At 54.7% G+C, this 20,214-nt stretch overlaps 1 protein-coding gene across 1 annotated transcript; it reads right to left on the reverse strand.

Moving 5' to 3' along the window:
* Nucleotides 1–5,781: 5,781 nt before the first annotated feature.
* LOC105870144 (annexin A8) lies at nucleotides 5,782–20,011 on the reverse strand. Its single transcript, XM_012762512.2, has 12 exons — nucleotides 19,855–20,011; nucleotides 16,409–16,499; nucleotides 15,189–15,283; nucleotides 13,732–13,845; nucleotides 13,205–13,295; nucleotides 12,357–12,436; nucleotides 11,831–11,890; nucleotides 11,231–11,324; nucleotides 10,877–10,972; nucleotides 10,418–10,476; nucleotides 9,110–9,232; nucleotides 5,782–6,581 (listed from the first exon to the last, which is right to left on the reverse strand). The coding sequence occupies exons 1-12, from the start codon at nucleotides 19,873–19,875 to the stop codon at nucleotides 6,522–6,524; spliced, it is 984 nt and encodes a 327-aa protein (XP_012617966.1). The 5' UTR covers nucleotides 19,876–20,011; the 3' UTR covers nucleotides 5,782–6,521.
* Nucleotides 20,012–20,214: the final 203 nt, after the last annotated feature.

The following is a 20,214-nucleotide window of genomic DNA, read 5'->3' on the forward strand; positions in this document are numbered from 1 at the left end:
CCCCATGGGAGAGCCCAGACTGTCAACACAGTCCTGCGGGCTGGAGGTGAGCATGGAGAGAGGAATGCGAATGCTGTTTGGAGCACCAGGAGGTGGGGTCAAATTGGATCTCTCTGCAGGAACACCTTCCCCTGGGCCCTGAACAATCACAGGAACCACGAAAACTTATCAGGGGGCTGGGGGTGGGGTGGCAGAGAGGTGAAGGGGAGGTAGGCAGGACTTGGTGTGGAGCATGTGTGCTCAGGGTGGGGTGTGTGTGCACGTGGATGGGGCCATGTGCACAGGATGGAGCACATGTACATGAAGACAGAGGGTGTGTGCACGAGCACGAGGTGTGCACTTGGGGAGTGAGTGTGTGCATGGAGTCCAGCCTGCCCCTCCCAGCTAGTAGGGCCTAGGTGACTCCCCTTGAATGAATGTCAGACAGAGGAGAGGAGAGGCAGGCACAGCTGCCGGCAGGATAGGCAAGGCACATTCCCCTGAGCATGGCTGTGCGGTCAGCAGGGAAGGGAGCAGCAGAGGCAGCTGGACACAGGGACAGGTGAACCCCAGAGGTCTGGAACAGGGTCTGAGATGAGCGTGAGCACATTGAGGAGGTGCTGAGGGAAGTGAGAAGAAAGGCATGATGAGGGCACATTCTAGAAGCCCATGGGTGCAGAGCAGGACTGGGGAGAGACCAGGGAAGGAGTGAGGAGGCGATGGGTGGGTGTGGCCTGTGGGCTGAGGAAGGGTGGGGAGGAGGTGGGCCCAGGACCAGGGAGGAGGGATGTTCGGGGCAGGGGTTCAGGTTGACTTCCAGTTTGTACTCTGCAAGGGTGTGGGTGGAAGGTGAGTTGAGGCCACGCTGAGTCTCATATCCGTGGTGGATGCTGTTGGCACTGCCAGGGTCCCACCCTCCATCCCCAGGTGTCTGAGTTCTGCCACCTTCCTCTGAGGAATGTCCTTGATGTGCGGGAGCCCTGGCAGTGCCCGGAGTCTAGGTCCCCACACCCAACTCCGTGTTGGCAGAGTGCAGGTGGAGAAAGGCCCAGCCCCGGCTTCCTGGCCGTGCAGGGGGAAGCCGCAGCCAGAGTGGCTGGCTTGGGAGCCTCTTGCTTGTCTCTGGCTTTTTCTTTTCCATTCCACCACCCCTTCCCCCGACCCATTCCTGCCGCCCCATAACCCCCATCCTTTCCCGCAACCCCCATCCCCTGCAGTTCGGCGCGGCCTGGGGGCTCCCGGTCCCCCGCAGGCGGTTACAGGGGCGAGACTGGGCGAACAGACCCGGCTCCTCACCACGACCGGGTTCCAGGGGCCCAGAGGGAGTCTGAACACCGACCACTGTTGTTTTGGCCAATTGCTGCAGTGGGCGTGGTGGGGGCGGGGAGGTGAGATTCCACACCCCCATCCTCTTCCTCCCCGCGCTCCCCCACTCCCGCCCCGCCCTCCGCAGCTGTTCGCGGCTGGCAGTGCTAGGTGAGACCCGGGATCCCGGTTCCGGGGCTGTCCCTGGGCCGTCAGTCTTTCGGAAAACGCTGGGAGATAGGGGACATTATTTCTAGAAAGATTTCCCAGGACCAGTACAGAAGATGGGCGAGGCCAGCCTTCTCCTAGGAAATTAACCCAGGACCACAAAGCGCTAGGCTGGTAGCCTGAGGGAATCTGTGCGTGTGTTTTGCTGGAGTGTTGCAGCACTTGCGCGAACTGGGTTCCCTGCCTTCAGGCTCACCTTCCAGACTGCTGCCGGGAAGTGTATGAAAGCCCAGCCAGGACACTCCCCTGCCTGTCCCCTGTAAAGTCTCCTCTTATCCCTGGAAATCTTTTTTTTTTTTTTTTTTTTTTTTGAGACAGAGTCTCGCTTTGTTGTCCAGGCTAGAGTGAGTGCCATGGCGTCAGCCTAGCTCACAGCAACCTCAAACTCCTGGGCTCGAGAGATCCTTCTGCCTCAGCCTCCCAAGTAGCCGGGACTACAGACATGCGCCACCATGCCCGGCTAATTTTTTTATATACATATTAGTTGTCCAATTAATTTCTTTCTATTTATAGTAGAGACGGGGTCTCGCTCTTGCTCAGGCTGGTTTTGAACTCCTGACCTTGAGCAATCCGCCCGCCTCGGCCTCCCAGAGAGCTAAGATTACAGGCGTGAGCCACTGCGCCTGGCCTCTGGAAATCTTTTGAGCTTCTCAGCCCTACAGCATGAGCCCTCCCTAACTTGGTCCCTGACTGGCATCTTCATCTTTTGACTCTCCCTCCTCCCTTGGTGAGAACATAGCATTCCTTTGGCATGTCTGGTACAGGCCAGATCTCTCACTGCTATCTAAATTCCTCCCTCTGCCTGGAATGTTCTCTATCCTGTCCCCCTGATAAGCACTGAGTCATCCTGCTCAAGTTTCACCTTCCCTATAGAGCCTGTTGCAGGTAGAATGCCTGGCTGCGGTAATAGACAATGTGGGTCGCTGACCACAAATCCAACTGCCCCCTCCTTTATTCTTTGCCAGGGGAATTCTGATTTTGCCCAAGTAGTCAACTCTCAGGAAGGTGATCCTCAATAGGCCAAGTCTAACTTGCTAGCCCTGCCCTCCTGACGGCATAAGCATAAGACCCATACTGGTGGACATGTGCTTCGTTCTGGCCATTGACCCAGTGCTCTACTCGACTGGCAGTCAGGGGTCACAAGCCCTCACAGAGGGGCTTCAACAGGGACCAGTTCTGCTGGGTTTGTCTGTCATTGCAGTGTCAGAACCTGAAACCACTCCTGGGGTTAAGAAGGTGCCAAAGGGGTTGAGAGAAACCACCTTCTCCTGCTAGATCCTTCCCGGACTGTGCTGACTAGAGCTGGCCAGGTGGGACTCCTTTCACAGGTAGCCTGGGAGGCCCAGAGAGTCTTCCCAGAGTCAGAGTCCATAACTTCCACCCTGTCCCAGCTTTCTCTGCTGGGGGCAGGGGGCAGGGTCCATTCTGCTCCACCAGGAGTGATAAATAAACTTTACGATTCTGCTCAGATTTCTTTGTGGGGCAAGTACGTGGGCATGACCACATTTCCTGGGCAGTCTCCTTGGCTGCAGTTTTTCTCGAAGCTCCTGTTTGGTCACATCAGGTTTTGGGGTGGGCTGTAAAATAATCCTGTGCCCAGCAAACCAGTGGTCAGAAGGGATTGCAGGGCAGAGGGATTCTCTGAGTCCTTTCTAAAGGGTGTGGGCAGAAAGCAGCTAGTGGTTAGACAGTGACTCAGCACTGCAGGGAAGTCCAGAGATGAACTAGAAAGGAAAAAAAAGAAAAAACAGAGTCATCGCTCAGGGCGGGCATCCAGGAGATGTGCACTGGTGTGCTTGCTGCACAGTTGTTATTGAACCACTGGGGAGCCTCAGCACTGTCGTGTTACAGACAGAATGTGTGTTGTTGAAGCCCCAAGCACCAGTGTGATAGTAATTGGCGATGGGGCCTTTGGGAGGTAATTTGAGTTAAATGAGGTCATGAGGGTGGTATAAGGCTGGTGGCCTGCCCCCTCCGCTTCCTAGATCAAAAAACAAAAGGCTCATGAGACCAGACCCGCTAAGGACAAAACCGCCAGGCCCCGCTGAGAACAACTGCACCTAGATGTCCACCTGGATAAGAACGTTTCGGCTCCTAGATTCCACAAATATCGCCAGCCCCTCCTATTTCTCAGTGACCACCTAAGGTGACAATAGAAAATCCTCAGCTCTTCCCGCCAAAAGTCCCTAGCCCGCCCAAACGGTATAAAAGGCATCACCCCCTTCAAACAGTGACGAGTTCTAGAGCCCCCTCTCTTGGGACTCCAGAACCTCATCCAGGAGTGTATAATAAAGTCACGTGGTTTGGCCCCCACTCTTTCTCTCTCTCTGTCTTTTCTTCTCGCTGCCACCCAAAAACCTTACAGGTGGGGCCCTCATGATGGGGTTAATGCCCTTATAAAAAGAGGAAGAGAGAGAGAATTCTCTCTTCCCACCATCCATGCGAGCACAGAGGAAAGGCCATGTGGAGAAGGCAGCTATCTACAAGAACCCTTGCCTGAAACTGAATTGGCAGCACCTTGACCTTTGACTCCTTAGCCTCCAAAACTGTGAAAAATAAATGTCTGTTGTTGAAGCCACACATTTATGGTATTTTGTTATGGCATTCTGGGCAGACTAAGACATGTTGGTATGTAGCTGCTACCCCATCAAAACCCAGGAGCCTCCCCTGGGATCCCACAGACACCCCATCATCCAGCACCAAGGGCTGAGGCCTGGTCCCAGAGGGACCTCTCCAGCTCTGTTCCAGCCCTACAGCCAGCAGACGAGCTGGTTGTGCTGCACCAATTATTAAGTATTTTGAGAAATAGCCTCCAAATTCTTTGACACTCTTCTCATTGACAGATGGGATCTGTCTCTCCTTTCTTTGAAGTTGGGGTGGCACATGATGTCTTCAACCAATAGGGCATGGTGGAGGTGATGTCACATGACTCATGACACTAACTTGAAGGCCATGCCATGTCCTCCTTGTCCACTGGAAGATCGTGGAGCCCTGAGCTGCTGCATGAGGAGCCCCGCTACCCTGAGGCCGCCATGCTGGTGATGCCATGTATAGGAGCTCCAGGGACGGTCCCAGCTGAGCCCAGCCTTCCAGCCATCTCCTCTAGGCACCCAACATGTGAGTGAAGAAGCATCCAGATGATTCCAGCCCCCTGACACAGAGTCTCCCCAACCTTCAGGTCTTCCCAACAGAGAGTCCCAGACCTGCTGGAGCAGAGACAAGCCGTCCCCACAGTGCCCCAGCTGAGTTCCTGACCTACAGAATCTGTGAGCATTGTAAAATGACGGTTTTACACCGATAGCTCGGGGGTGGTTTAAAATGCAGCAATTATAGCTGGGACCCCGCTCTGCATTGGAAGGTAAGGAAACTGAGGCTTGGGGAGAGAGAGTGCAAGCGACTAGGTCAGGGTCACTGAGCCTACACAGGGCAGCCCCAGAACCTGCTCCCATCAATGGGAGTTCAGAGCCTTCACTGCTCCCATCCCCCAGTGGACCTGGCTCCTGGGTCTCCCTTCAGGGCTGCAATTTAGGAGGAAGTCTGCAAACTGGGGCATGTTCAGAGGCCCCAAGCCAAGCTCCAAGAGGACAGTTGAAGGGCTGGGGACATTGGGCTTTGACAGATGTCTTAGGGGAATTTGCAGGCCTTCTTCAGATATCCAAAATGTTGTTACTGGGCAAGAATAGTGTGGCCCTAGATGGCAGAGCAGAGAGTAGTGGGCCTGATGGAGCAGATTTTGGTTCAAAGGAAGAGCTCTACTGGTCACTGGTTTCCAGTTGGAAAAAGACTGGGCTGTCTAAGGAGGCCATGAGTTCCCATCTTTGGAGGCAGCCAAGTGTACACAAAGTATACCCCAAGTACACCACACATACACCAAGTATACCCATGCACACCCATTATACCTCATGTACACCAAGTATATGCCTAGTACACCAAATATACCCCAAGTATACCAAATATGCACCAAGTACACCCACATACACCAAGTATACCCCATGTACCCCAAGTATATCCCTGTGTGGAAGCTGGAATAGGATTAGACCACTTTTAAAGCCCCTTCCAACCTGGAGATGTGGGGATTTAGGCTACAAATCAGGCGGCGAATGGAAACTACCCTCATCTACAAGAGCCACCCCCAGGGCCACTGTGGGCACAGTGCACAAAGAGGGCTCCCACAGATTGCTTCGCCTCGGTAGCTCCCCACAGCTCTGTTTCTGACAAATTAAATTGGTCCTACTTTGGTCACTGCTAAAAATCCAAAGACACTTTGATCTGAGTACAAATCTTTATTATTTTGAAAACCATAGCAAAGGCACCTCAGCATCTCTAGATATCCCGTCCCTGTTGCACCCCCTGTGCTACATGCTGCTACGGAGGGCAAGAGCAGCTGATCTGTTCAGTGCCTGGGGAAGCCTGAGCCTCCTGGGACACAGTGTCCTTAGGTCAGGACATGGACTTGCAGTGTAATCCATTATTAGGACAGGGAGAGAATTTTTCTTCCATCCAGAGCCTAACACTTTTAGATGAGGCTTGGTGGCTGGTGAGTGAAGGTTAATGGCATCCTGGTTGGGATGGGTACACGTGTCTTCTCTCAGCTGCCTATGCACACGTGGGTGCTCTAAAGCAAAGGGTGTCTCGCAGCCTGTGCACTGGCTACTGACAGAGAGGCATGTTGGCTGAGACCTGTGTCAGCAGAGGGGGGCGGGGCCAGACTATCTGCATGGCCTGCGCCCAGGGGATGCTGTGACCAGTCAAGCTCCGGAAGCACCTGTCTAGGGAGGGAGAAATGACCTCACACCTGGAAATGACCTGGGAGGAGGGTGGAAAGAGGAGCCCCAGGCTGGTCCCTCCCTCTGGGTCAGAAACAGTGGCAGGAAAATCCTGGAAACTGGGAAATAGAAGGCTGAAAGGCTGGCTGTGGTCCCCGCACCCAACCCCGTCCATGGCCAAGGTCCAGCAGGCAGGGCCTGGAGGCTCTGGCTTCTTGGCCGTTGCTCTTGTCCTTCTGTGCCTCAGGGGTCACTGCCCACCAGGCTGAGCAGGGCGTTCTTGTAGTCACCACTGGTGTCTCCCTGAGGGTAGGGGGAGGGCACAAGGGTTAGGAGAGGGCATTGGTGCCATCAGCCAGCTCTTCAGAGCAGCTGCTGCTGTTATTGCTATGAGTCATGCTCCTTGTGTGGGACCTGGCCCATCCCTCTGAGGGTTCCTAAGCCTCAGTCTCCACGCTGTGCCATGCCTCTTTCCAGGCTATTCCTTTGTATTTGCTTTTGACTGTCTTACCAACTACGTGGGAGATTGATATGGAAACGAATCACAGAGACAGCTCTGCTCAGAAACAGGAGGGTGTGTGGGAGGTTCCCTAACATCGCAGCTGCCCCAGGGCACTTCCCCTCCTGGCCAGGTGCACCCAACCATGCATTTATACAGCATGATCTATTATTTATCCAACACCCGTTACAGCAGTTCAGGGAACCAAGGCTGGGAACACGGTGCCCAGTGCCACACCTGGGGGCAGGGCCATGGGGTGGAGCTTGGCCTTTGGGCCACGCAGACCTGGACATGGCTCTGTCCTGCACTGACCATATGGCCGAGGCGAGTCCCTCACCTCTCTGAGGCTCATTATAAAGTGATGCTGATGACACCATGCCCTTGCTGAGATGTGAGGACAAAGTAGCAGGAAGAAGGCAAGCTGGCCTGCCTGGCAGCTGGCTCATGTCTCAGTGTGATAGAACCCACAGGTCCGAGGCTGAGCCCAAGTCTTAGCTGCTGGTAGGTTCTGCTAGGATTGGCTAGTTGGGGTCTGCACAGAGAGCCAGGGGGATGGGGTGAGGGCAGAGCATCCTGTTCCCCTTTCATGTGGTTGAGGACAATAGGCCCAAGGCCACTTGGTCCAAGGGCATGTAGTCAGGAAGTGCTAGGCTGGGCCAGCTCCACTTTTCAGTGCTTTGGAGCAGTTTAGGTCTCATAGGAATCATCTATTCCTTGACAGTTTACTAAAATTTGCCTGTTTTGGACCTGAAATCTTGTAGATTTTAAACTACATTTTAATTTTTTTTTTTTTTACTATTTTAAAGACAATTTTTGTCATATGGGTTTTTTTTTTTGTTTTTTTTTTGAGACAGAGTCTCGCTTTGTTGCCCAGGTTAGAGTGAGTGCCGTGGCGTCAGCCTAGCTCACAGCAACCTCAAACTCCTGGGCTCAAGCGATCCTTCTGTCTCAGCCTCCCAAGTAGCTGGGACTACAGGCATGAGCCACCATGCCCGGCTAATTTTTTCTGTATATATTAGTTGGCCAATTAGTTTCTTTCTATTTATAGTAGAGACGGGGTCTCGCTCTTGCTCAGGCTGGTTTCGAACTCCTGACCTCGAGCAATCCTCCCACCTCGGCCTCCCAGAGAGCTAGGATTACAGGCATGAGCCACCGCGCCCGGCCTTGTCATATGGTTTTTATAAGAAAAACGTGAATTTTGTCTGCTTTTCCAAATGTATGGGTTATCCATGGAGTTTTCATACATTTTCCTATTAATTTCTTTGCAGGAGTTTTTAACATACATACTCATCTTGGAAATAATTGTTTGCTTTGATGACATCTATGGAGAGTGGTTTATGCTAAACAGAAAATGGTCAACTTATTCACAATTCTAACTGAATTTTCTTAAGTGACAACATTAGGCAAAATTCAAAGAGGGTGGGCTTCATGTATCTCTAGAAATCTCTCTGATGCCATAAGTAACCACATGTGGTTGACAGGAGTCAGCAGGAACCACCTGTGGGTGACACAACAGTGGCCCAGGCTGGCCTGTGCCTCGCCCTCCTGCCCCCTGCTGAGCTGGGCAGGGAGCCTAAGGCAAACCCAAGCATTTCTCCAGCCCCTCCCCACTCCACCCCCACAGACCTGCTGCCCCAGCTTAAAGCAGAATTGTCTTTAAACATATTGTCAGCTGAGTGTTTCTTGGAAAATGTACTTAACAGTGACAGACATTTGGAGGAGAATTAGAACCTTGACTTAGTAGCCAATGGAGACCTGGGGGTATTTTTCATGATTTGACTTCAGCTAATGAAACTGTCAAGGCCTCAATTTGCATACATCACCAGATGAGTTATTTCTTTTGAAGTTTCAGCACTGTGATAATCACTCTGCATTTTGCAGGCTCCAATCTGGTTAGGCAATTCATTGCAGCCCATCTGATTTATCTTCTTAGCAGTTTGCTGTCAGGGCTACTTAATTCTGGGCATGAGTGGTGGGCCCAGATGCCTACAAAGTGCTTACTCTCATTGACTCTTCAGATGTAGCTCCTTCTGTGAGGATTTAGTGTATTTCTGAAATGTATTTCTGTATTTCACCATAATCACATGTAGACCAGCTTTCTGGGCAAGACGTAGCGAGGCCTCTGTGCCCTGGTCCCTGTGTTCCCACCCCCCAGTCAGGCTCCAGCTATGCTGACCTCCTTACTGTTCCCTGAATGTACCATGTAATAACAAGCACAGGTGCACGGTGCCCACTGGGAAGGGATGGGCACGTATGGCATTGGCCATGGCATCCAGGTCTCCCAGGAATGTCTACGTTTCCAACTGGCCTGAGAAGTGGGCCCCGGGCTCACCACGATCATGCTGCTGAGGGTCTGGCCATACATCTTCTTGAACTGACACTTGATGAGGTTTAAGTCAATCTCACTCCTTGAAACGATGTTCCTTATCAGGGTCCCATCGCGTGTCCCTGCTCCCTGGATGAGAAAGCGGCAATCAACGACCGTGTCTCACCTTTCCTGGCCGTCTCTGTAGTGACGGACAGATCTGTGTCAGGTTCTGGGGCTGCTGGAGGGAGGGAGGTGCAGGAAGGAGCCTCTGCTGCAGCGGGGAAGGCGGGATGAGGAACGCTCTGGTGGCTTAAGGGGTTTGTTGCCTTAGTCTCTTCTCACTCACTGCCCACGCCTCTTCCTCTAGTAGATGGCAAACGCCCCAAACTGCAGTGTGTGTTTGGTTTGCCACAGCAGATTCTAGACACAAAATGCTCACTGCTCCAGGGACGGTGCTTCCTCGAAGAGCAGCAGCGGCATTGGAGACTTACCTGCCGGCTCGCAAGCAGGACTGTCCTGCTCACTTCCACCCTGACCAGTCTGGTGTCGGCTGCCATGTGGCCCAGGGTATCCTATGCCCTCTCATTTCTTGGGCAGATGTGGCCAGAGGGCAGAGGCCAGAGTTTCTGGTGCGGATCTTACTGTCAGGGGGTGTCAATAGCCGTAAGTCAGAGAAAGTGGACACTGACTTTAGTCTCAGGAATTAATTTTACTATCTTCCAGGTGGGTTGCAGATAGCGGAAACTCCACCTGATACGAGTAGTTTTGGCATCTGTTTCTGCAGCTAGAGCAGCTTTTGGGCACTAACAAAACCAAGGGTGGCACCCCTGGAGCATGTAGAAAAGTTGAGCTGCTGTGAGTGGCAGTCTCCCTCTGGACCTGTCCATCAGGGGTGCCTTGTTTCCTGCAAGCCCTGCCTGTGATCCCCAGTAGCTCACTCAGCGAGCCCACGTGGTGCAATGAAAAGGGCAATTGGGCCGGCGTGGGTTGAAGTCAAGGCTCTGACACGTAGCAGCTGTGTGACCTTGAACTTGAGCCTTAGTTTCATCACCTCTGGGATGGCAATGACAACACAAGTCTCCCAGGACTGTTGTAAAAGTTCAGTGCAATGAACACCTGTGAGTGCACCTGCTTGGATTCACCTCAGGACACATGGCTTCTCTTTCCCCAAACCCAGCTTGCCCTCTGAGAACTAAAACCTTTCTGACCCACAAGAGGCTGGGATAAGAGAAGACCCCAGTGTCTAGGACAGTGGTGGCTCTCAGCTCCTTGGCTTTGCAGTTGGTTCCACGTAGTGAGAATTGTACAGGGCGCAGGAGACAGGACAGTTACCTTCATGGCATAGTAGAGTCTCTCCGCAAAGTAGCTGTGGAGGTTCCGGGTGCATTTCACTGGCAAACAGGAGAGCTCTGTTAACGCCTGGAGGTTGTAGGCGGCATTGCACACATCCATTTATTTATGTCTTGCCACAGGGTTAGCATTGTGCAAGGGAGGGTATATTTCTTTGAGCCCTGCCTATCCCCAAATAAGAGGCTTTGTGTCAGGTGGGGCAGGACCGGGAAGGAGGGCTGGGGCACTGGGCGCAGCTCCAAAGGCCTGGAGCAGGCAGACAAAAGGGCAGACATGAAATGCACTGGAGCCCATCAGGCCCATTTGAGGACAGCTCAGACTCAGGGCAGCCCCTGGGCTCTTGTGCCCAGAGACAGCTTCCTCCAAGAATCTAGCTACTCAGCTCCGCAGAGGTGCCACAGTACGGTGGCATGAATCCAAGCACGGAGCTCCGGCTCTTACCCACGGTGAGCATGGCCTCCTCCAGCGACCCATGGGTCTCGCTCTTGATGCTGTCCTCAATGCTCTTGTTGGCGATTTTCTTGTATTCCTCAAACACTGTGGAGAGAGGGCTCTGCTTTGGGGACACTAGGAACTCTGCATGACGTCCCCCCCACCCCCCGCCTTCTCGAGTCTTGGATCAGAGACTGCACATCCAAGAGCCACCCTGACCTCCTATGTGGAGACCAGGGAAAGAGCCCATGGCCCCTGGTTCTCTCCTTAGCTCCAAACACGACAGGGCTGCAGCACCAAGGGAGAGGCTGCACAGCCAGGGCAGGCCGTGTGGCCCCAGCACTGTGCCCTCCCTCCCAGTACCTCTCAGCAGGTGAGTGGCACTGCGAGTGCATAGGATGGTGATAAATTTCATCTCGTCAGTCCCACGGATCTTCTCGCCCGCTGCATACAGATCCTGGCATTGGGACACCACAGCAAGGAAGGAGAGTAAGGAGGTGATGGACAGACCCCAGAGTCCCAGAGCTGGGGCATTCTCCTCTGCTTGGCTGTCTCCTATTTCCCCCACAGCTCTGGCTTAAAATCTCTTCTCCATGTGGGCCACAAGCTGCTCTAGGGACTGCCCCTCCCCAGCTTCCCTCTGCCTCCAGGCAGTGCTCATCACCAAGTGCCCTGCCAGCAGGCTGACCTACAGAGACCTGGACACACAGGCCCCACCCTGAGCCCCAGAGTCCTCAGGTGTGAGCTGTTCCTGCCAGGACAGAGCTTCAGCACCCCCACCCCAAGGCATACTCCTTCCCCCTGAGTCTCCCCAACACCCTCACTTTCATCCTCAGACACAGAGGGCAAAGGCCTGCAGGGACCTGAGCTGGGTGAGTCTCAGCCTAGTGTCAAAAAAAGCCCCCATGGGCAGAGGGGCCAGAGTCTGATGGCAGGGGGATGGCCAACAGGGTGCAGCCTCACCTGTGCATCTTGGAGAGCCAGTCCAGGGTCCACAAAGCCGCTCACGTCATCCCTGCTGCCCTAGGAACAGGGGAGGTGGCTCTGTAAGCCAGGCTGGCCGACCAGAGCAGCTGGGGCTGAGGGGAGGGCTGGGCTTAGAGGGCAGGCAGGGCTCTGTGCTTTTTGGCCATGGGACTTTCAGCAAGCCAGTTATCCTCTCCAAGCCTCGGTTTTCTCATCTATACAATGGGGGTAGTCAGGGCCCCCACAGGGTATGGGGGATTCAGTGAGCTAAAGGAAGCATGGGGCCTGGCGTAGGGCCTGTATGAGGGACCTGCTCTCTTCCCATTTCCAGGGTACCCGTGTGTGGCTGAGTCAGGACAGGTGCAGGGCCTCTGCTGTTGGACCCTCCAAACACACTGAGACACTCCCAATGAGCCCAGGCCACTGGGGCTGTCCCATGCCCCTGCCTCGACTCCAGCAGCTCTGTTCAAGGGCTGCTCCCTGGGGTGGGGCTGTGGGATGTCCAGGAGCCTGGCTGTGATACCTGCAGAAGGCACACCAGGATCCTCTCCAGGTAGCCGCTGGTGTCTGCTTGGATGTCCTCCTCCAGGCTGGACCCGTAGTCTGGAGGGAACCAGGACCATGAGGTGGAGGCAGAGACCCGGGGCCTTTCCAGGGCCTACTTTCCTCCTTCCAGCCCTGTTTCCCATACTTCTGATTAAAGTTTTCTAGGAAGAATGAGTCCCTGGCATGGGTGTGGATACAATCCCAGGTGTCCAAATGGCAGCTATCTGTCACCTGGGAGGTTGTTCAGAACTCAGAGCAGCATGGATGCCCAACCAAGCTCAAAGCACAAAGATGGGCCAGACCGGAGAGCCCGGCCAGGGCTGCCGATGGAGCTCCACTGTGTCTCAGGTTCAACAGAGCCAAAGCCTTCAGGTGGCCCCACCAGGCACATGGCATGGGGGACGGGCTGGCCTCTGCTAGCCTGTGGTCCACACCCCACTGCAATAGGGCCCAGGGGATGGCTCTCTGCTGTCCCCTGGGCCAGCCTGTGCCCAGCCAGGAAGGGCCAGCCCCATCCACCGCTGATGCAGCCTGCGGCCCACAGCACTGCCACGGCCCTGAAGGGCAGAGAGTTTAGTTGGGCACACGCCTGTCTGCCCAGCAGCTGTGAGCTCACAGATGGGGTCTGAGTCATGCCCAACCTCACTGTCATGTCTTAGCATGCAGTAGGCACTCAGCACTCATGAACCCCAAACGGTCCTTTCTGATGTGGCCCAGATCAGCACATGACCCTTGCTCCCTGCCAGGCTGCCAGAGCTCGTGGCCACCCCCACAGGGAGCTTTACCTCGGGCCTCTGTGCCCCTCCCCCTTGGCAGCTCCCTTACCCTCCTCATACGCCTTCATTATCTCCCGCAGCTGGGTCTTGGTCCGAGAGGCCAGGATTTCAATGATGACGCCCTCTTTGGTTCCTAAGCCCTGTGGACAGAAACCTCTAGAGCTCCTGGAGACGGCCCCTGTGCTGTCTGCACCCTCTTTTCTCAAAAGGCCTGAGCCTCAGGGAGGACCGTCACTGCTCTGCTCTACTCTGATGGGGGCCTTGGCTGGAGGATGTTATGGGGGAAATCACAGGGTGGTCTTCGGTGATGGGCACTGCGGGGTCCAGATTCTGATGCAGACCTGGTCTAGTGAGGTTCTGGGAAGTTAGGGTTTGGGCTGCATCATGGCCATTGAAGGTGTCAGTTGGGGGCCAGTATGTCCTGGTATTGGGAGGCAGTGTCAGCAGCAGGCAGGGTCCAGGAGCCTGTGCCAGATGGTTGCTCAGGGGAGCCCAGAGCTGCTAGTGCTTGCCCCCTCCAACCCCCAAGCCATTGGGAGCATTTCTGCCCTGCCCCCACCCCACTCTCCCAATTACCTTCATGGCATCATGCAGCTCCTTCGCCTCGTATCTGTATGGCGGGTACATGAGGGCCACAATGAGTCTCTCAAACTTGCCACTCAGCTCTGACTTCAAGGTCTCGGTGAGATCCTGAAGCAGGGAAAAGGAAAGGTGGGGACCTGTTGTCGTAAGCCAGGCCCAGGGGCTCGGGCTGGATTTTGAGAGGGCCCTGCCACGTGCTCGCTGAGGTTTCTTGGGCTGGCTCTTTCCTCCTTCTGAGCATCAATACCCTCACCTGTTAAATAGAGACAGGGGGGCCCCTGCTTCCTATTGCTGCTCAAGGGGTGATGGAGAGATGTGTGTGACTCAGCTCAGCACTCAACATAGTGCTGGGCACGTCATCAGCCCCAAATACAATAAAATTGCCATTGCTCACCAGACTGCAAGCTCTGAGGTGGCATCGCCATTTCATGCCTGTCACTGGGCCCACAGGCACTCAGTGAGTGAATGCAAGGATGAATTAAAGAATCTGTCTCACATGTGTCTCCTGAGGGCACATGATCCACCAAGGAGCCACAAGGCCAACCCAGCTGATCTGCACAGAGCAGCAGCAAGGTCAAGGGCTTTGCCAAGCCTGGGTTTAAATCCCAACCTTGCTGCTTGCAGGCTCTGGGATCTTGGGCAACTTTCAACCTCTCTGAACATCAGTGTACCCAAGTGTTGAGTGCAGAGAATAATGCATTGCTGCAAGGACTAAGAGAGAAACTAAAATGCACGTCACTTTCTCCAAGGGGATATTTGACCTTCATCACTGATCTTCCTTCATTAAATCTCCAAACTAACGATTTGAGCCAGTGGAGGCTTCCAGGCAACGCTGGCTGTGTGCACATTTACTCCTGTGCTCACTGAGTTCCCATGTGTCAGGCTCTGTCCTAAGGCTGGGGGGCAGCTGGGAGGAGAAACAAAGGGTCTGGCCTGCTTGTTCCCTGCCCTTAGAGTTCTGCTCTGGGTGGCAGAAGGGACAGGATATGGGCACAGCAGCTCCAACGTGAGGAGTGAGGAGAGTGCCCAAGCCACAGTATGGGAAAGGGCCGGCCAGCATGTCTGGGCTGGGGAAAGAGAAGGGAGGACAGCTAGGGAGCAGGATGAGCAAAGCCTGGGGCAGGAAGGAGCTCCCACTGGGCCCCTGGGGCAAGTGAAGGAGCTTAGGGAGGGAGGGAGGGGGAGAGGCAAAAAAGGAAGGTAGGGCCAGGCCACAGGAGGCTGACAACAGGCCAAGGATATACTGGGTAGCTATAAACTGAGCTGCCAGATAAAACACATGTGGCCAATTAGATTGGAACTTCTGATAAATAAAGGAGAATGGTTTTGGTGTAAGCAGGTCCCATGTGCCCATGTTTCCAGTGGGCTGGCTCAGGAAAAGGCCTATTCTAGGTGTAGCTGCATCCCAGGCTGTTTCTCCAACCCTTCCCCACCCCAGGCACCCCACTTACCTTGCCAAACTGAGCCTTGAAGGACTTGGCAATCTGCTGCCTCTGCATGTTGCTTCTCCTGGTGAGCACATCAGTGATGGCCTGCTCATTGGTCCCTGCAGAGGTACACAGTGTGACCACCTCCTACCCCCAGGGCACTGCTCTGGGCCAGGAAGGGGGAGGCAGCTGCTTGGTGGCTGAGCATCGGGGACAGGCCACCTGGATAGCTCCAAATGCCCAGATCATTTTCATGGTGTAAACAACATACTTAGGAAATCCACCTCCCCATTTCCCACACCACCCGCACCCACAGTGCTAGGGTGTTGCCCAGGTCCACCCTCACAGTCACAGAATAGGAGGACCAGCTGGCTCTGAACATCGCCCCTGGGCCTTTCGCACTTGGCCAAGTGAGGTCTCCTGCCCTGCCCTTCTTGGTGTTGGTTGCTATAGGGACAGTGGGCACTAAGCCCAGACCTCTGGGTCTGAGGCCTGGCCCAGCTATGCCTCTCCCTGAGCCTCCGTTTTCTCATTTGGGAAGTGGAGATAATAGCATAGATTTTACCGAAAGTGGGAGACATGAAAATGTTTTACATACAGACTTGGTGTAAAAATGTTTTACAGGAATGGTGGTTCTCATGAATGCCCAGTTAATCAGGCAGAGCCAGCAAAGGGGTAAATCCTGCCTGGGGTGAGATCAGGGCTGGGCCAGCCCTCGCCCATTCGCAGGAATGCTGAGGGCGGCCTCAGGCAGATGCTGGAGACAGAAGGAAGCCGCTCTGTGGCCAGCAGCATGCGGCAGGCAAGGAGACCCTGGGTCAGCCCCACAGCCCTCCACACTCCCAAGCCAGGCGCTGTTCCAGCACTGTCTCACCCAGAATTCACAGACACACACGTGTCCAGAGTTCATGGGGCCATTTTTTAAGTGAGAAGCTCAGACTGCAGGTGAAATCGCTTGCACAAGGACACACAGCAGGTGGCCTCCCCCTTCCCTGCTACTCAGGGATCAATAGCTGCCCTCCCCCCATCCAGTTTTGGCAGGTGCAGGTGCCAACCACTGCTGGGGAACCTGGGGCCTGTGTGATTTTTTGGGTATTGGAGTCAGTGTCAGAGTATCCTGGGGACACCTCAACTCCCTGGCTGTCCCCAGCACCCCCTTTCTAGGGCTGTGAGTGGAAGGGTCTTGAGCAGAGAGGTGAAGCCCCAGAGAGGCCCAGCCTGGTGAGGCTGCAGATTTCACTCACCGATCCCCTTCATGGCTTTGTAGAGGGTCTCCGCGTCAGGGTCTGGGTTGAAGTGGGAGCTGCCCTTCACTGTGACACCCTCCTGTTCAACCTGCAAGAGAGCCAGGCCTGCTCAAAGCAAGAAAGGGCTAGGAAGGCAGTGCAGGCTCCCAGACCACCCTGTAGCCCGCCGGGCAGGGTGAGCACCTTCCCTGGGCTCTGAGAGCAGCTGGGCCCTTGCAGGCCAGTGCAGAGCCTTCCAGCCCCTTGGCCAGCAGACCAGAACAGCCAGATCCAGAGCATATGGGGAGAAGCTGCACAAAGGCCTGTCCCGGCCTGTGCACCTGAAGGCAGGTGCAGCACCAGCCACAAGCAGTAGGAAGGGACAGACCCACCCAAAGCTAAGAGAAAAAAGAGCACTTGAGTAACAGCTTCCTGGAGCTGAACACACAGCCCTGAGAGCCGGCAGAGGAGCTGGGAGGCTGGCACGGTTCTCTGCTTCTGAGGAATGCTTTGAGCTCAGTCTGCCCTCCTCCTGAGGGGTGGGGGCTTACAGAACCTTAGAGGGTGGGGCGCCCAGCTGAGCATCCTGGCAGATCGGGGTGTTTGCACGTCCACAGGCTCATGGGGCTCAGAGGGTTAGGTGTAGAAAGAACCACAGGATGCTCTGCAGATTGTGACATAAACCATAACCAGAGTACCTGGGCCCTTGACTTCCAAGCCTGCAATTCAAGGTTTGCCTGAGGAATCTTTAAACTTTCGCCCTGCGCAACGTCTCAGATGCCTAAGATGGGTGACTCCTTGTAAGTACGTTTTGGAGGGGGTATGGTAGAAAGTGGATGAAGATTGGATATGGGCAATGAATTAGAGAAAGTCTCAGAGATCCTAAAATGGAAAGGCGTTTATAGTCACACTGAGTCTGGTCTTCCACTCACCTGTTCACCTATCCCCTCCATCACCCCCATTAACCATCTACTTTTCCACCGACCCACTCATCTATCCACCTACCCACTGGACCATCTGTCCATCCATCCATCCACCCATCCAGCCAGCCAGCCAAGCCCTAGGTTAGATCCTGAAAATACAGAACAGATTCCCATCTATGGTATATCTGTAAGGATCTTTCCTTTGAGTAAGAGCTAAATACCTTTTGTGCATCCTGCACCCTTCACTTGACCTTCAAATATCTGGTGACACATCTTATTGACTCATTTCTTAGCACCATGTTTCACAGCAGAAATTGTTAGAAGTCATTCCTGTGGAAATTCCATCCAAGGAGAACCCACGTGTTCCCGGATGCTACCCAAATGTGGGCAGACTCATGGTACCCCTCGCTTATGGAGTCATGTGCTGCTGCTCCTCCTGTTAGTGATTTGAGCACATCGTGTGTGCCAGGTGCTTTAGATGCAATGCTTGTCCCCTGGACATCCCCAGCAGCTGTGCTAAGTGAGTACTGATGCCCATCTTACAAGCAAGTGTGCTGGGCTCGGTGACCTTGCCCAAGTCACACAGCTGCTAAGCGGTAGTGCTGGCACCCCCCCACACACACACATACACACAGCCTGACTCAGAACTGAGCTCTGTTGACTGTTCCCACACTACCGATGACTCAACCTTTCCCAGGGAATGAGTGTTCCTGGAACACTTCACGAAAGGAAGCCTTACCCACAGGAACGCAGGTCGTCTGGGAGTGTGGGGGCATCCCAACTCTCAGTGCCTAGCTCTGGGGACCCCCAGAGGGGCTTCCCTCTGCCACCCAAGTGGGCATTAGGGGGCTGTGGTGCAGCAGCGACTGGCCAGGCCATATGGCTGAGTCACCAAGGAGTGTCCCGTTCAGCAGGTGTGAGGGAGGGCTCAGGTGACACTGTCTGCAAGCAGCTCCCTGGATGGTTCCGATGTCCCCACATCAAGAACCCTTAGGCCCACTTCCCACTGTAAGGTTTTAGGAAAAAGGGGGAGGGGAGGCGATGTTCTTGGAATCAGAGCCCTGGATGTCAGCCTGGAGTGGGAAGGAAGCCCCAGAGGTTTCTATCGTGGCCTGCTGCTGTTGGAGGAGCCTTTAGTTCCGGCTGGGTCCTGCCCAGGGCTGGGCTCATCCAGACATGCACATTTTCACTAAAAAGGTGACCCAGAGAGTCTGTGACTACGTATCAAACACATTCTGTGATGGCACAGAGGAGCTGCCACAGCTTTGCGTTCCCGTCATGGGGCTGCCAGAGAAGCTGGGAGACAGTTTGTCTCTACAAGAGGGGTGTGGAGGGAGGCACGCCCTAAAGAAGGAGGGTGTGGCTCTTTCATCCCCCTCAATACTGTTCCTGGTCTGGCTTAGTGCCCAGGGGATGTGTGGTCTTCCTTGGCAGCTCAGCCAGTCTCAGTGAGGTCTACGTGTGCACTTGCTGCCCCAAGCCAGCTCTGGCATGGGTGGTAGCTGGCCCAGGCCACAGTGTGGGCTCTGGAGTCAGGCTGCTCAGATTCTAAGCCAGCCCCTGACACTTACTAGTGTGGCAACTTCAGGCAGCTGCCTAGCCTACTTGTGCCTCAGTTTCCTTATCTGCAGGTAAGGATACTGATGTCTCTGTCATAGGCTTGTGGTGAGATACTGAATGTGACTTGCTCAGAGGTGTGTCTGGCACATGGTGGGGGCTCAGTGAATGCTGTCATTATCCTGCCAGTTTGGCCAGATCCCCACAAGGAGGCCCCTTCACCCTTGCTCCACTGGGTGCAAGGCCCAGTATCAGGCTGCCTTGGCTAGTGGCCGGCTTTGGAAACTGCCCAGCCCTGGGCTCTCTCTGTAGGCCCCAGCCGGCCAGGTCCTCCTGTTCACTCTCCTCCCTCCCCAGTCTTGAAAACTGAGCACCTCTGATCCCTGGAGGCCCTCGGCCCTCCCATGCCCTGAGGCATGGGCATGGATGGCCCCCAACATCAGCATATTCAATCAGGTTACTCTGGAGCTCAAAGCTCTTCAATGGCTCCCCATTGCCCTTAAGGTAAAGCTTCAACTCCTTAGCCTGCCACACAAGCCCCTTTAGGACTCAGCCTTGCCTGCTTCCCCAGGTCCATGTTTTCCCCACCCAGATCCTCAAGTTGTGCAGAGCCACTTCCCTCCAAAGCAGCTTTCCATCTGCTGTGCCTTTGCACACACTGTTCCCCTGCAAGGAGCAGTCTGCCTGATTCTCCCCAAATGCACGCGTGCTCATGCAGCACACACAGCTCCACCTGATATACCCTCCGTCAAGTGGCAGGACTCCTGTAGGGCCCTTCCTCCGGACCTCTCCTGCCCCTTGGCTTCCCCTGTTGCATTTCAAGCTTTCTTTATCTGCCTGTCTCCCAAGCTCGGGTTCCGTCCCTGCGGTGAGCACCTCTAGGCCTGGGACAGCCAAGGTCTGCCTTTATGTTCTCTCAGGCCTCCTGAGTGACTGACACCCAACAGCGTGCTGGAACCTGCCTCCCCACCAGCTCCCACTTACCCAAGCTTTCCACCAGGCCATCTCGTTCACCTTGTGGCCACCTTTTGCAGAGAGACGGAGAGACACACGTTAACTTCCACGCAGAGACTCCACACGTCTGGCCTCGCTGCAGCAGGCTGCTCACTGGGGTGTGGCGCTGTGAATGGGCTCCAGGCCTCACCCAGTGCCACCCCTCTCCTCCTCCCCACCTCCAGGCTCCTCCTGCAGCTCCCAGGCCCCACCCAAGCCCTGCCTGGGCCTGTACTGGGGAATTACGCCACTCATGGCTCAATGTTTGGACTGTGGCTGTTACACAGCCTGGAAATTCTGAGTCCCAGCCTTTGAAAGCCACACTTAGTAAACATGCTGTATGTAGTTTTG

Source organism: Microcebus murinus, chromosome 14 (assembly GCF_040939455.1).
Source record: "Microcebus murinus isolate Inina chromosome 14, M.murinus_Inina_mat1.0, whole genome shotgun sequence".
NCBI classification, from domain to species: Eukaryota; Metazoa; Chordata; class Mammalia; order Primates; family Cheirogaleidae; genus Microcebus; species Microcebus murinus.